The 12,010-nt window shown below is 37.0% G+C and overlaps 2 protein-coding genes across 4 annotated transcripts in view; one reads left to right on the top strand and one right to left on the bottom strand.

Moving 5' to 3' along the window:
* PPP2R3A (protein phosphatase 2 regulatory subunit B''alpha) overlaps positions 1 to 4,193 on the top strand; it is a 121,557-nt gene extending 117,364 nt beyond the window's left edge. For both annotated transcript variants that reach the window (XM_058552656.1, XM_058552666.1), the window contains exon 13: positions 1,514 to 4,193. In XM_058552656.1, the coding sequence (XP_058408639.1) occupies positions 1,514 to 1,640 (127 nt within the window). In that variant the 3' untranslated portion in view covers positions 1,641 to 4,193. The remainder of the gene's footprint in view (positions 1 to 1,513) is intronic.
* Positions 4,194 to 5,317: 1,124 nt separating this feature from the next.
* The window catches only part of MSL2 (MSL complex subunit 2), a 38,209-nt gene continuing 31,516 nt past the window's right edge, over positions 5,318 to 12,010 (bottom strand). For both annotated transcript variants that reach the window (XM_058552680.1, XM_058552688.1), the window contains exon 2: positions 5,318 to 9,200. In XM_058552680.1, coding sequence (XP_058408663.1) covers positions 7,609 to 9,200 — 1,592 coding nt within the window. In that variant the 3' untranslated portion in view covers positions 5,318 to 7,608. The remainder of the gene's footprint in view (positions 9,201 to 12,010) is intronic.

Here is a 12,010-nt window from a genome sequence, read left to right as displayed (position 1 = left end):
CATGCTTTAAGGCTCAACCATTTAACCATTATTAACCACAGATGGCCTCCACTAGGCTACAAGCTCTGTGAGGAAGGGGCTGGGTTAGTCTTTTTCACCATTGTATTCCTAGCATTTGGCTCATGCTTAGCAACAGGAGCTCAAATATTTACTGAATGAGTTTCAGTTCAGACTTAAAGAATTAAGTCTTAAAGACTTATTCCTAGATCTGCATTGAGGTGTTTAAGACACTGAGAACTCAGACAGCAAGTTAAGGCACCAAGGGGGAAAAAATGTCTTCCACTCTCACAGGAAATAAAGAGTCACATTGTCTGACACTGCACTGCTAGAATTTTTTCTTTGAGAAGTTTCCATCAACTCTTCACTTCCATTAAAGCAAAGTTACCCACCTCACTGCCTCCTTATCCAGCATATGCCAGTTACATCAAGGCCTCAAGGAGATGGGGGAAGAATGGAAACGGAAATTAAGTATGGAATCGAGTCTTTTTGCAAAATGACCCAGGTGTAAATAATTTTTGATAGGATCATAAACTAGTATTCAAGGATAAGTTTTCCAAACATCAGATAGGCTTTTTTTTTTTTTTTTTTTAACATTCTCTACCCTCTATTCAAAAATGTTTTAGAAAGTTGAATAGGTGCCACCTACTGGATATACCTGCCTCAGCATATTTTTCCTCACTAGCCAGCCTTGGTAGCTTTTTGATAAAGGGACTATATATCCAGAAATTTCTGTGATGTGCGGAAGGTTCCTGCAATGGGTAACAAGGCTAAGCCGGTGATGCCAAATACTATAACAGACATTGCTAACTGATCATGTATGTTCTTCTGGGCTCAGCTGTAGTCTCAGAATATTTATCAATTTAATACTTCAAATGGCCATCACTCCCATGAGATAAAATATTTTGTCATCTCTGCCTTAAAGCCACCCTCAGGGGTAGTCTGGAGATTATGGAACTCAGGGGATACCAGTAACCTCTAACGGCGAGTTAGCAGAGGGAATATGCAGTGGAATTCTGCAAAGAATGGAAGGAAATCCTCAAATGGGCTTTAGTCTGCTCTGTGTACACACTTGCACATCTAGATGTACTTCCTGGAAACCATGGAAGCTATAAAGCGATTTGAGAGTTGAGAAACTTCCCCACTCTACATGGAAGACACTTCAATGAAAGCATTCATGTAAAGCTTGTACTTTATGGCCCTCATACCCTCCCTAACCTAGCATCATCCATAATGCTCTCATTCCCACCAAAGACCCTAGGGAAAGCTTGATACAGTGCACTTTCAACAAATTTTAACATGAACTTGGCCTTTAAAGAAGAGGGAGAAGAATGTGTTTTCTGTTCGAGCATTGTCTCCTCCAGAGTGGTTCAGTGTTTAGATTGCCATTGAACAACTGTGAGGGTACTTTGCCAAGCTTCAGTCTTCAGTCTCTAATTTGCCATACTGACTTCTACCCAAATGTTAAAACCTTGTTTAAAAAAATCGTTAACTCACTTTTGTTTTGTTCTTTCAGCTCCTTTGAAGATTATGAAACAGAGGAACCTGCCTCTCCCTCTGAAATTGGAAACAAAGGCAATAAAATAGTAACCTCAAGCCTTTCAGAGAAATGTGGAAAGCTTCAGTCAGTGGATGAAGAGTAGCTGCCAATGTCTACAATGAAAGGAAGATAGGTATTTTAAATGTTTTCTTGTGAAGAGATGCTCTAGTTTGCATACTGCTTTTTAAAGCCTTTGATTTCTGCAAGTGTATCTGCACTAGGAACTTTAAAACGTTTTTAAGCAATAGGTCTGGATACACATACTCAATTTGGGAGACTCCTCCAATTTGCCTAAATCCTCTTACAGAGCTTTTCCTCGGAAGAAAATATAATGATATACATCACCTTCCAAAGTCTGTGAATCAGCACTCTTCATCCCTGAATTACCAAGGATCTCTTGGGGACAGTGCCAAGCACAGTTCTGTGCACAAAAGCAGGAGTTGCCTCTGTTGTCCAGCATCCCTGAGGCCCCTCAGGGGCTCCTATGGAACCCAGAAGAAACCTTCACTTGCAGAAAACTTGAGTCAAAAAATTCTGGAACTTGAAAAAGCAGTAAGGGCCTCCAGAACTGAATTAGCCCTGATAATAAAAGCACTGCCAAAACATCTCAGAGACTTCTTTTAATTATGTGTGTACTGGAGTTGAAAGATCTTGAACTTACTTGGTTTAATGTAATTTCACAATGACCTGCCAAACTGCTAGTCACTTTACATCCTCAGGTATTGTAACCACTGGGCCTTCCAACTTTGCTGGCAAGCTCTGAATAATTCCTCCCTATCCTTACTGTGGATCATATGTAAAATCTGAAGAAAAAACTTCTTAAATGAAGACAACTACAGAATTTGACTCATACTTGGGGAAAAAAAGTTTCCCTTTAACTCATCTAATATTTGCAGAGAATTATGGAATGATCTGTTAATCTCCATATTAGTTGATGCCCTATCTGCAGTTCCCATCAGAAGGCCTACTTGAAGACTTAAATAACGATCTATGAAAATTCTTACTAGACATATTCCTTTCATCACGGAGTATTATACTAGGCCAATAGTAAAGGCCTCAATCTAAACATTATGCCTTACTTCATGCTGAAAAGACACTATTATTCCAAATATTCCATCCACCTCAATATTTATCACAAAAAGGGAAGAAAACAGTGATGCTACCCGTAAGAGAGCTATTCATGTTTACTATAGGGGTAGATGCATTCATTACAGAATTCTACATTTTTCAGCAAGCCACAATGCAGCCAAATCCTACAATATCCTTGAAGGTAAAATTGATGATAAACTATTGAAAACAATGGAAATTTCTGATAGTGTAAGTAAAACAAGTCCCCAAAAACTTTTTAATATCCATCTCTGTCAAAGTCATCAACTTTTCCCCTGGATTTTTTAACCACAAGTCCTGAATGTCAGAATAGCTTCCCTTCCCACCCTGCTTTGGTTCCCTTGCTGTTGTGAAGGCCAAATATTGAAATAATCAAACCTTGGGCTATGGTAGGCAAAAAGTGGACAAAAGGAGGATTTAGGAAATGCACCATCCACTGGTACAGTAATAGAGTTAGCAATCCTTCCTGTCAGTATCTTCTCAGTTTCCTGTTATTTTACCTTCATGATCAGAACTGATCTTCTGTTTAACTGTTATAGAAGGGGATAACTATAAAAACTTAGTATCTGATAGTTCACAAAGAACTAAAAGTTTAAGTGACTCAATTTTTAGGAAACACTATATGCAATAACCTAAACACACTGGTAAATTATTAGGATTAAAAGTATTTATGACATACATGAAATTTACCATCTATCCCATCCAACCTTTACCAGGGAAGGAAAACATTTATTTCAGATAAAAAACACTAAAAAGGTAATACTTTTTTTTAGATGCCAGATATGATTTAAAGGTTTCATTATTCATAATGATCTAAACTCTTTCTAAGACTCAGCAAAAAGTAAAAATAAAATTCAATTTTCCAATATAAATTTGATTTTGGTTTTTTTCTTTTTAACCATTTGGCTTTACTTTTTTACCTTGTTTCTCCTTACTGAAGTCCTCTTGCTTTCGCTTTGGTCAATATTTGATTTCAAAAGTCTGTAATTATTATAAAAGTACAGCTACCAATATCATTCCATTTAAGATAAGCCTATTTTAATATAGTTTACCCAAAGTATCGCATTTTCAGAAATAAGAATGTGTTTCATTGTACTCCTTTCTGAGAGTTGAATGCAAGAAATGTGAATTCCGAGGAACTAAGTTATATATTTGACTTTCTGGTAAAGATCATGCTGAATATAATCATTACTACCCAACTGGAAATTTCAAGTTGTTACAGTATCCCAGGCTCCTTGATAAAAGTTAAGTTGAAGGTTATGACGATCTTAATGCTAGTCAATGAAAAATGAGTTTCATAGCATGACATTAATTGCCAAAGTAATCAAACTAATAAAATTGTGTATTTTCCCTGCTTCTCAACTATGTCATTGTGTACTGTTCAAAGTGTTTATAAAACTCTAGATTGATCAAACGAGATAAGTCATTTGCTCAACTTTTGGAAATGTTAAGGTGTGTTGGGGTGGAGAGGCCTGCATGATTTAACTTTTGTTTTTCAAACCTTTTTGCAAAACTAAATAAAGACAAGTTGTCAAATATGAATCACGTTCACTAAGATAATGACTACATATTTTTGGTTCTAATCACACTTGCAACTCATTTTTATGTTTGAAATAATAACATTTAAACAAGCTTGAGTTTCAAAGAGAATAACTCTTTGAACCCCTGGGAAAACTATGAAGAAAGATCTGGAAGGATAACACCTCATACTGAGAAGTGATTTCCTCTGGGGATAGGGAGGAGGACCAGGGTTTGGGATTGAGGGGTTTACAGGGATCAAAGGGATCTTTAGCCTTATTCTTTTAAAAGAATGCATAATTGATTGTTATTTGGGTAATTAAAAATTTTTCAAAAAGGGAGAAAAAATACCATCCAAGTATTAGACTCCGATACTATATCTTGAACTTAGTATTTTGTATGTGTTACCCATGATATGGGAAAGGAAATTTTATTTATCTGTTGTAAAACTTTTACTAATTCTTCAGCAAGGTCACCATAGAGTTGTTTCAAGAAAACTAAAAATACAGTGAAATAAAAGGAATTCTTTATCCTAGGACCATATTACACCTCTGCATAGAAATGCAGACTCGGGCCGGCCCCGTGGCTTAGCGGTTAAGTGCGCGCGCTCGGCTGCTGGCGGCCCGGGTTCGGATCCCGGGCGTGCACTGATGCACCCCTTCTCGGGCCATGCTGAGGCCGCGTCCCACATACAGCAACTAGAAGGATGTGCAGCTATGACATACAACAATCTACTGGAGCTTTGGGGGGAAAACAAATAAATAAAATCTAAAAAAAAAAAAAAAGAAAGAAATGTAGACTTAATGAAGCTAACCAAAAAGATAAATTGTCAACTCTAAAACTTCTATCACCTAAGGTGAAAGATCATTTGATCATTTATGTTAACAAGGACTCAAAAGAACAAGTAAAGATGGGTCATATTAAATGCTGTTATTGTTTTGGTGGTTTCAAATCCTGATGAAGTAAATGCAGTTACTTCAGTAATAATCTCTCAATCATCCCTAGTTAGCCATTAGTCAACATTCCTAAATAACTCATGGTATAAAGAAAAACAATGTAAAAGTCAAGGCACTATAATTAATTACTCTTCCCCGAATGTATATAATATAGGCCATTCAGAGCATGCTATCCCACACTCCTCAGTATTCTACAACATAGAATTAGAAAACTAACATTTATTGATAGATTTAAGGTGTAATACAGGTTTCCAAAAATGTGGCAGTGAGAATACCAGCATAAAAAAGAGAAACTTGTGCTAAAAACAACCTGAATTCATCATTGGCAATATTACAGAACAATCAAGGCTCTCACATACTAATGATTTCCACTTTGTCTATATTGCCAACCTCCCATGCATCAAAAAAACACAAAACTAAGATTATCAAACTTGGGAAGCAATAAAGTACTCTATGAATTTTAAGATCATAGGAAAGTTTGGAAGATCTGCAAAATATATCCTAATCATCCACGTGTACAATCTCATTTCTAGTCATTTTTGCAGTGATCATTAGTGAATAAAGAACAGATTTACAAGTTTATATAGCAGGGCATCTGGGTTCAACACAAAAGTGTTAACAAACTTTAGGCAAATACAGGTTTCATAAGACACTGCTAACACTTAGAGGAATTAAATAAAATTCCAAAACTTGGAAAGCAAATAAAGACAAGACAACTAAGAAGCATTTTCCACCATTTACTCTTGTTATCAAAAATAGTTCAACTCTTCTTGCAAAACAAAAACAAAATAGTACATACTGGACACATACATCACATTTTTCTTCCTATGGCTTTAGCCCACCCCCACCCCACCAAAAGAGACCAAAAAAAAAAAAAAAAAAAAAATCCCAACAACAACAAAAACAACTCTACCTGACCACATTCACAGAAAATGACACCAGGATACACTACAAAACAGAAGGAGGTGTCATCTGCTCTGTGTCCAAAGGTTTCTTCTCCATGTCTTGTACTAGGTGAGTAACCATCATTGAACATGCTGTGTGCCAAATCAAAACATAACTTTAACATATGTCAGATCTCACGAGAGATGGTGAACGTAGTAGAAATTGGAAATTTCCCAGCAGTATTTTTCTTTAAATAAGCACTGTCAAAGTAGCAACTCTTCTTGTAAATCATAAGGTCATTTCTTTACAACCTAGTCAGTCCTTGTTTTATCTGGGCTGTGCTCTTTGAAGCAACTGACTAGATTTCCCTTCAACAGAATGTTTGTGACTCACTTGTCTTCCCCATAAAAATTAAAGGAAGAAGTGCATTTAAACTGAAACACAGTTTGTGCTTTACATGCAAAAGAGCATTCTAAAGAAAATCCTTCTAGCTTCAAACTTACCTAAATGCACGGGCTTCATAAAAAGGCATTTTTATTAGGCCTCTATAAAGAAGCCTTCATAACGAATAGCACCCTATTAAAAATTTAAAAAAAAAGGAGCATATTCAAAATAAAGTCAGTGGCAAACTATTAGAGGAAACAAAAATCAAAGAAGTGGCCAATGGCAATAAGTACAATGCATAAATCTGGATAAGTTTTGGGGCATTATTCCAAAATTATTTTAAATAAATCTCAATTTCTAAATAAAAGATTTTTATAATTTTTTAAAAATTCTGTCACATACTATAGTCTAAATTCAGTTACCTTCAGAATAAAACTGCTCTTCTCTACTTCATTTATCTAATTAGAACATTGCTCTAAGTGGAGGAAGGATTTAGAATGTTTCCCTAGAAATTGAGTCAGACAACTAAAAAAGGGACTCAACTCAGAAGAGTTTTGTAGCATAAACAGCTAAACATCCGCAGGCTGATACAATTTCAATTTGTTCACTTTTAAAAGACAGATTTCTTCAACATTCTAATAGGGGCAAATTTTCTTTCATAATACTGCTGATTTAAGAACTGCTACATACACCAGTAGCCAATTTCCATGATCAGAAATGGTATTACGTCAGCACAAAGGTTGAGCTGGACACATCAGCTTTTCAACAGGAGAAACATCAACAGCATCCAAAGGCAGCACTGAGTCTCCTGAACAAACTAATGGCTACTTTTTCAGAAAAAATTAGCACAATCTTTATGGACTGACTAGATACCACTTCCTTACATTTAATCATAAACTTTGATTATGCACAAAGCATGACCATAAACAATGAGGTTAATGTTATTTTCCTTGCCAAAGTTCATTTTGTATAAATCAGTTGCATCAGCATTTGTTCTCAAACTATGAGGTTCTGTAAGAACTAAGGACATATAGTTGTAGGGTTACTCCTCCGTTATCTGCAAACTATTTCCCCGACACTAACACATATAACTTAGCAATGAAAACACTTGATACAAGTGATCTATATGCAGGAGCTCCGGCAAGTTAAACCAACAAAACCATAGCTGCCGTAAAACTGTAGCTATTTCCCTACCAGAGGTAGGTTTAAAGACCCACTGATTTAACAGTCGAATCTCATGTCTATAGCTTCATCCAAACTTTTATCATCGTGTGTACTGGCAGCTAAAAATGTCGTTACTGGGGACCCTGTGACATTAATTACACTGGTGCTGGTGCTAGCATTGCGCACAGCAATGCTAGTCACATTAATGCCCAAAGTGAGCCTGGTCTGCTCCAAGGCCTTTTCTGGCACAGCAAATGCCTCCAGCTTCTTTTCCCCATTGGCCATATAGGAGTTTTGGCAGCCACGACATATACAATCTAGGCAGGCTTTGCGGTTAGAGTAGCAAGGGCAACGTTGGCCACGGCATGTAAGAACACTTGGATTTTGAGTAGCACGCCCACATTTACACCCTTTCTTTTCCTGGGGTTTTTTATACACAGTCTTGGTAGGACTTCCTGGCATAAAATGATGACTAGGAATCTTTTCCTTTACTGTTTTGTCTTTTTTAAGAATACCTGGCTTGGTTTTAGAGTGAGATTTCTTGGATCCATGTTCATGACTCTTTTTCATGCTTTTAGTAGATAAAAGTACAGTTTTGCTGATTTTGGGCGTTGTGCCTCCATTGGGAACAGTTGCTATAGGTTGAAGAGAAATTTTGCTCTCTCGTTTCACTGTTACAGGAGCAGATGCCCCCAATGTTGGGCCTCGGATAATGGTAGAAATTGGAAGTGGCTGAACCTTCTCACTGTCGCTTTCTGATCTGGATCGTTTTCTATTCAATTTTGCTACCTTCGGAGTTGCTGCTGTACATGATAACCCATGAAGTGCAGGACTGGTGGACATAAAAACATTATGGCTAAGAGACTGGGAAGAAAGCTGCAGAAAAGGTCCATTGGATACAGTGGCTTCCAAGTTGGGCTGCAAATTAGGGCAACAAACCTCTGTATTTGAAACAGTTTCTAAGCTGCGGAGTACTTCCTCAACACTCAGTAATAGAGAGTCACCAGGCTTTATATCTTCACTGAAACTGCAGATATCAATGCCTGTGGAGCATAAGTCAGTGGCTACCGTGTCACAGACAGGTGGCAAGCTGTCAGACAGATCCTCAGTTTTTATGTCAACAGTGTTACATACATCAATCGTATTTGAATGTTCAGGTGAAGGAATATTTATACCAAATCTATCTATTGAAAGCCCATTATAAGTAGGCAAACCATTGATAACAGAACTGCCAATAGCAATGCTAAGAGTGCTTTCAGATATTGGAGATAAACTAGCTTGAGGATCAGTTGTGGGTTCTGAGGTCGAAGGTAAAGGGGAATGTGTCAAACACAAAGTAAAGGATGAATCTGAGGGTTTTTCTGTCTCCTCACAAAACAATGATCCATCATTAAGCAAAGCCAAAATATCAGAAGAACAGTCGACTGCTTCTATTATATCCCGTGCCAATGTAGTTTGTGTTATATATTCGCATAGTTTTTTGTAGCAGTTCACTAGGATGCTTAACTGCTTGTTTTCCTCAAACTGCTCATAGTCTTTGCACCAGCTACATGAAGGTTTCATCATCATTTTCTTGCCTTTACAAGTTTTGCAGACATAGTGTTGGCAGGTGGAGTTGGTGGGTGCAATAGGATCTTGTAGCAAATGTCCTAAGAGGGAAAAAGGAGGAAAGCAAACATTTTAGTAAAATAAATTTACAATTTCATGTACTGAAATTAAGATGAGATTATAAGTAATCTATTAAAATTGAGATGACAAACTCACCAGACCAGGTAACCAAAAAATCTATCTTACAGGAGACAGAAAAATAATCAATAGCTCACTTCAATTCTACGCCATATTCCCCATTCCTTTATCTCAAACCAGCATCTTCCTTAATTCTGTGCTTCTCCCCCAAACAGTATGTTCTGGTCTACTTTCTTATCCTCATCTCCAAAGGCTACAAAGAGGTTGGAGATCAGTCACCAAAAGCACAAACTAGGCTTAAAACCTTTGGGACCTCAACTTAACACAACATGGTAACGCTACAACATATTGAACAAAATCATACCGGTTTTATTATCTTGTGTTAGACACTTGGAAAAAGATATGAGCAAGAGAGACTTACTCCCTGCCCTCATTAAACATAGTTTGAGGGCATTTATGTTTGAGGGCATTAAACAATCAGTACAAAGGCATTGTCACAGAAAAAAATATAATTTCAAACCATTTTACTGTATATATACTAATCATAATAAACTAAGGAAAGATCAATACGTAGTTATGATGAAAAAGAATTATTCATTTATTAAAAGAAAAAAGGGAATACTAATAAACTCAAATTCTCCTACAGAAAATCAAAATACAATGACAATGGAAAAAGAATTATGTTTAAATGTATTGAAACAAAATAAAATAGGGCATAATACTGATCTCAAATTCTTCTGATAGAATACAAAATGACCATGCTCATAAACCACAAGCATCCTAAGTATAGCAATATAGTATAAAAGTTAAAGTGGTCCCCCAACTTGATATAACTCCCATTATAAATGACCTATACATATGAACCAGGAAGGGGAAAGCAACTAGACCAGTTTCTATCTCCACCCTTAACCCCCAAAGAAGCAAATGCTCCTTGGTTCCCAATTCAGGACAAATGGTTAGTAACTCAAAGCAGCACCTATTTCCTCATACACATCACATAATTTAAGACAAGCATGTGAGAGAAGGTACTTCTGGCTATAACCAAGTGAAATCAGCAAACCCTCTCCCTTAAAAGCAACTATAAACCTACAAATTTTTGACAAAAAGAGTCATTTTCATGGCCAAAGACATAAAAGCATCTGAGAACCATTTTGTTTGAAAAACTGCTGAATTTCAGGTAAGGACAGTGGGAATTTGTGGTGTTCTAGTCTGGCACTATCCAGTTCTCTAGGAACCACCCAGCTCCAATCAGTGTTACCCCATGAGGACCAGAAGCTGCTGTGGTGGAAGGGGGCTCATTCCATTTAGTGCAGTCCAGAATGCATAGGCCCAGAGGCATTATCACTAGAAGTGACTTCTCAGAGGGCTGGCCAGTTGGGGAGGGCAAACAGCTCAGCTCTTACTAGCCTGAGGTTGTACAAGCCCGGGTTAAAGACAGAGACCTCAAACAAGATGGCAATTTTCCCCAAGTTGATCTATAAATTCAATGTAATCCTTATAAGAATCCCAGGTGGCTTTTTTTAAAGAAATTGACAGACTGATTCTAAAATTCCTATGGAACCAGAGGACCTAGGATAGCCAAAACAATTTTGAAAAACAACAACAAAGCTGGAAGACTTACATTACCAAATTTCAAAATCTTCTATAAAAGCCTCAGTAATCAAGACAGTGTGGCAATGGCAAAAGGATAGGCATATAAATCAATGAAACAGAATAGAGTCCAAAAAGAAATTCTTACATTTATGGTCAACTGATTTCTGTGACCAGAGTGCCCAGATAATTCAACAGGGAAAAGAGAGTATTTTCAAAACATCATGTGGGACAACTTGATATCCAAATGACAAAAAGAAAAAAAGAACTTAGATCCTTACCTCCCAACATACACAAATATTAACTGAAAATGGATCACAGACACCTAAATGTACGAGTTAAAATTCTAAGAGAAAACCCTGACTTTGGGATGGACAAAGTGTTAAATGCACAATCCACAAAAGGGAAAAAATTGTAAAATGCATTTCCACAAAATTAAAAACTTGTACTTCAAAAGGCACCATTAAGAAAATGAAAAGATAATCCACAGGTTGGGAAAAAACATTTGCAAATCATATATCTGATAAATGGCTTATACCATGATATATTAAAAAGAAATACTACAAATCAGTAAGATAACTCAATTTAACAAGTGGGCAGGGCCGGCCCCGTGGCTTGGCGGTTAAGTGCTCACGCTCCGCTGCTGGCGGCCGGGGTTCGGATCCCGGGCGCGCACCGACGCACTGCTTCTCTGGCCATGCTGGGGCCGCGTCCCACATGCAGCAGCTGGAAGGATGTGCAGCTATGGCATACAACTGTCTACTGGGGCTTTGGGGGAAAATAAATAAATAAATAAATAAAAATTATAACAAAAAAAAAAAGTGGGCAAAAGATTTATAAGTTTTTTTTTTAATTTTGTTTATTTTTTCCCCCAAAGCCCCAGTAGATAGTTGTACATCATAGTTGCACATCCTTCTAGTTGCTGTAAAAGATTTCACCAAAGAAAATATATGAATGTCTAGTAAGCATATGATAATATGCTCAGTATCATTAGTTTTTAAGGGAAGTAAAACCATGGCATACTGCTACATAGCTATTAGAATGGATAAATTCAAAATGACAAACAATACCAAGAGTTGGCAAAGATGTGGAGAAACTGGAACCCTTCTCTATTACTGGTGAGAATGTAAAAGGGTAAATCATATTGGAAAACAGTTTGGTCGTTTCTTAAAAAGTTAAATAT

The sequence above is a fragment of the Diceros bicornis genome, chromosome 2, assembly GCF_020826845.1.
Source record: "Diceros bicornis minor isolate mBicDic1 chromosome 2, mDicBic1.mat.cur, whole genome shotgun sequence".
NCBI classification, from domain to species: domain Eukaryota; kingdom Metazoa; phylum Chordata; class Mammalia; order Perissodactyla; family Rhinocerotidae; genus Diceros; species Diceros bicornis.
Note: the sequence above shows the minus strand (reverse complement) of the source record. Positions and strands in the feature narration are given on the sequence as shown.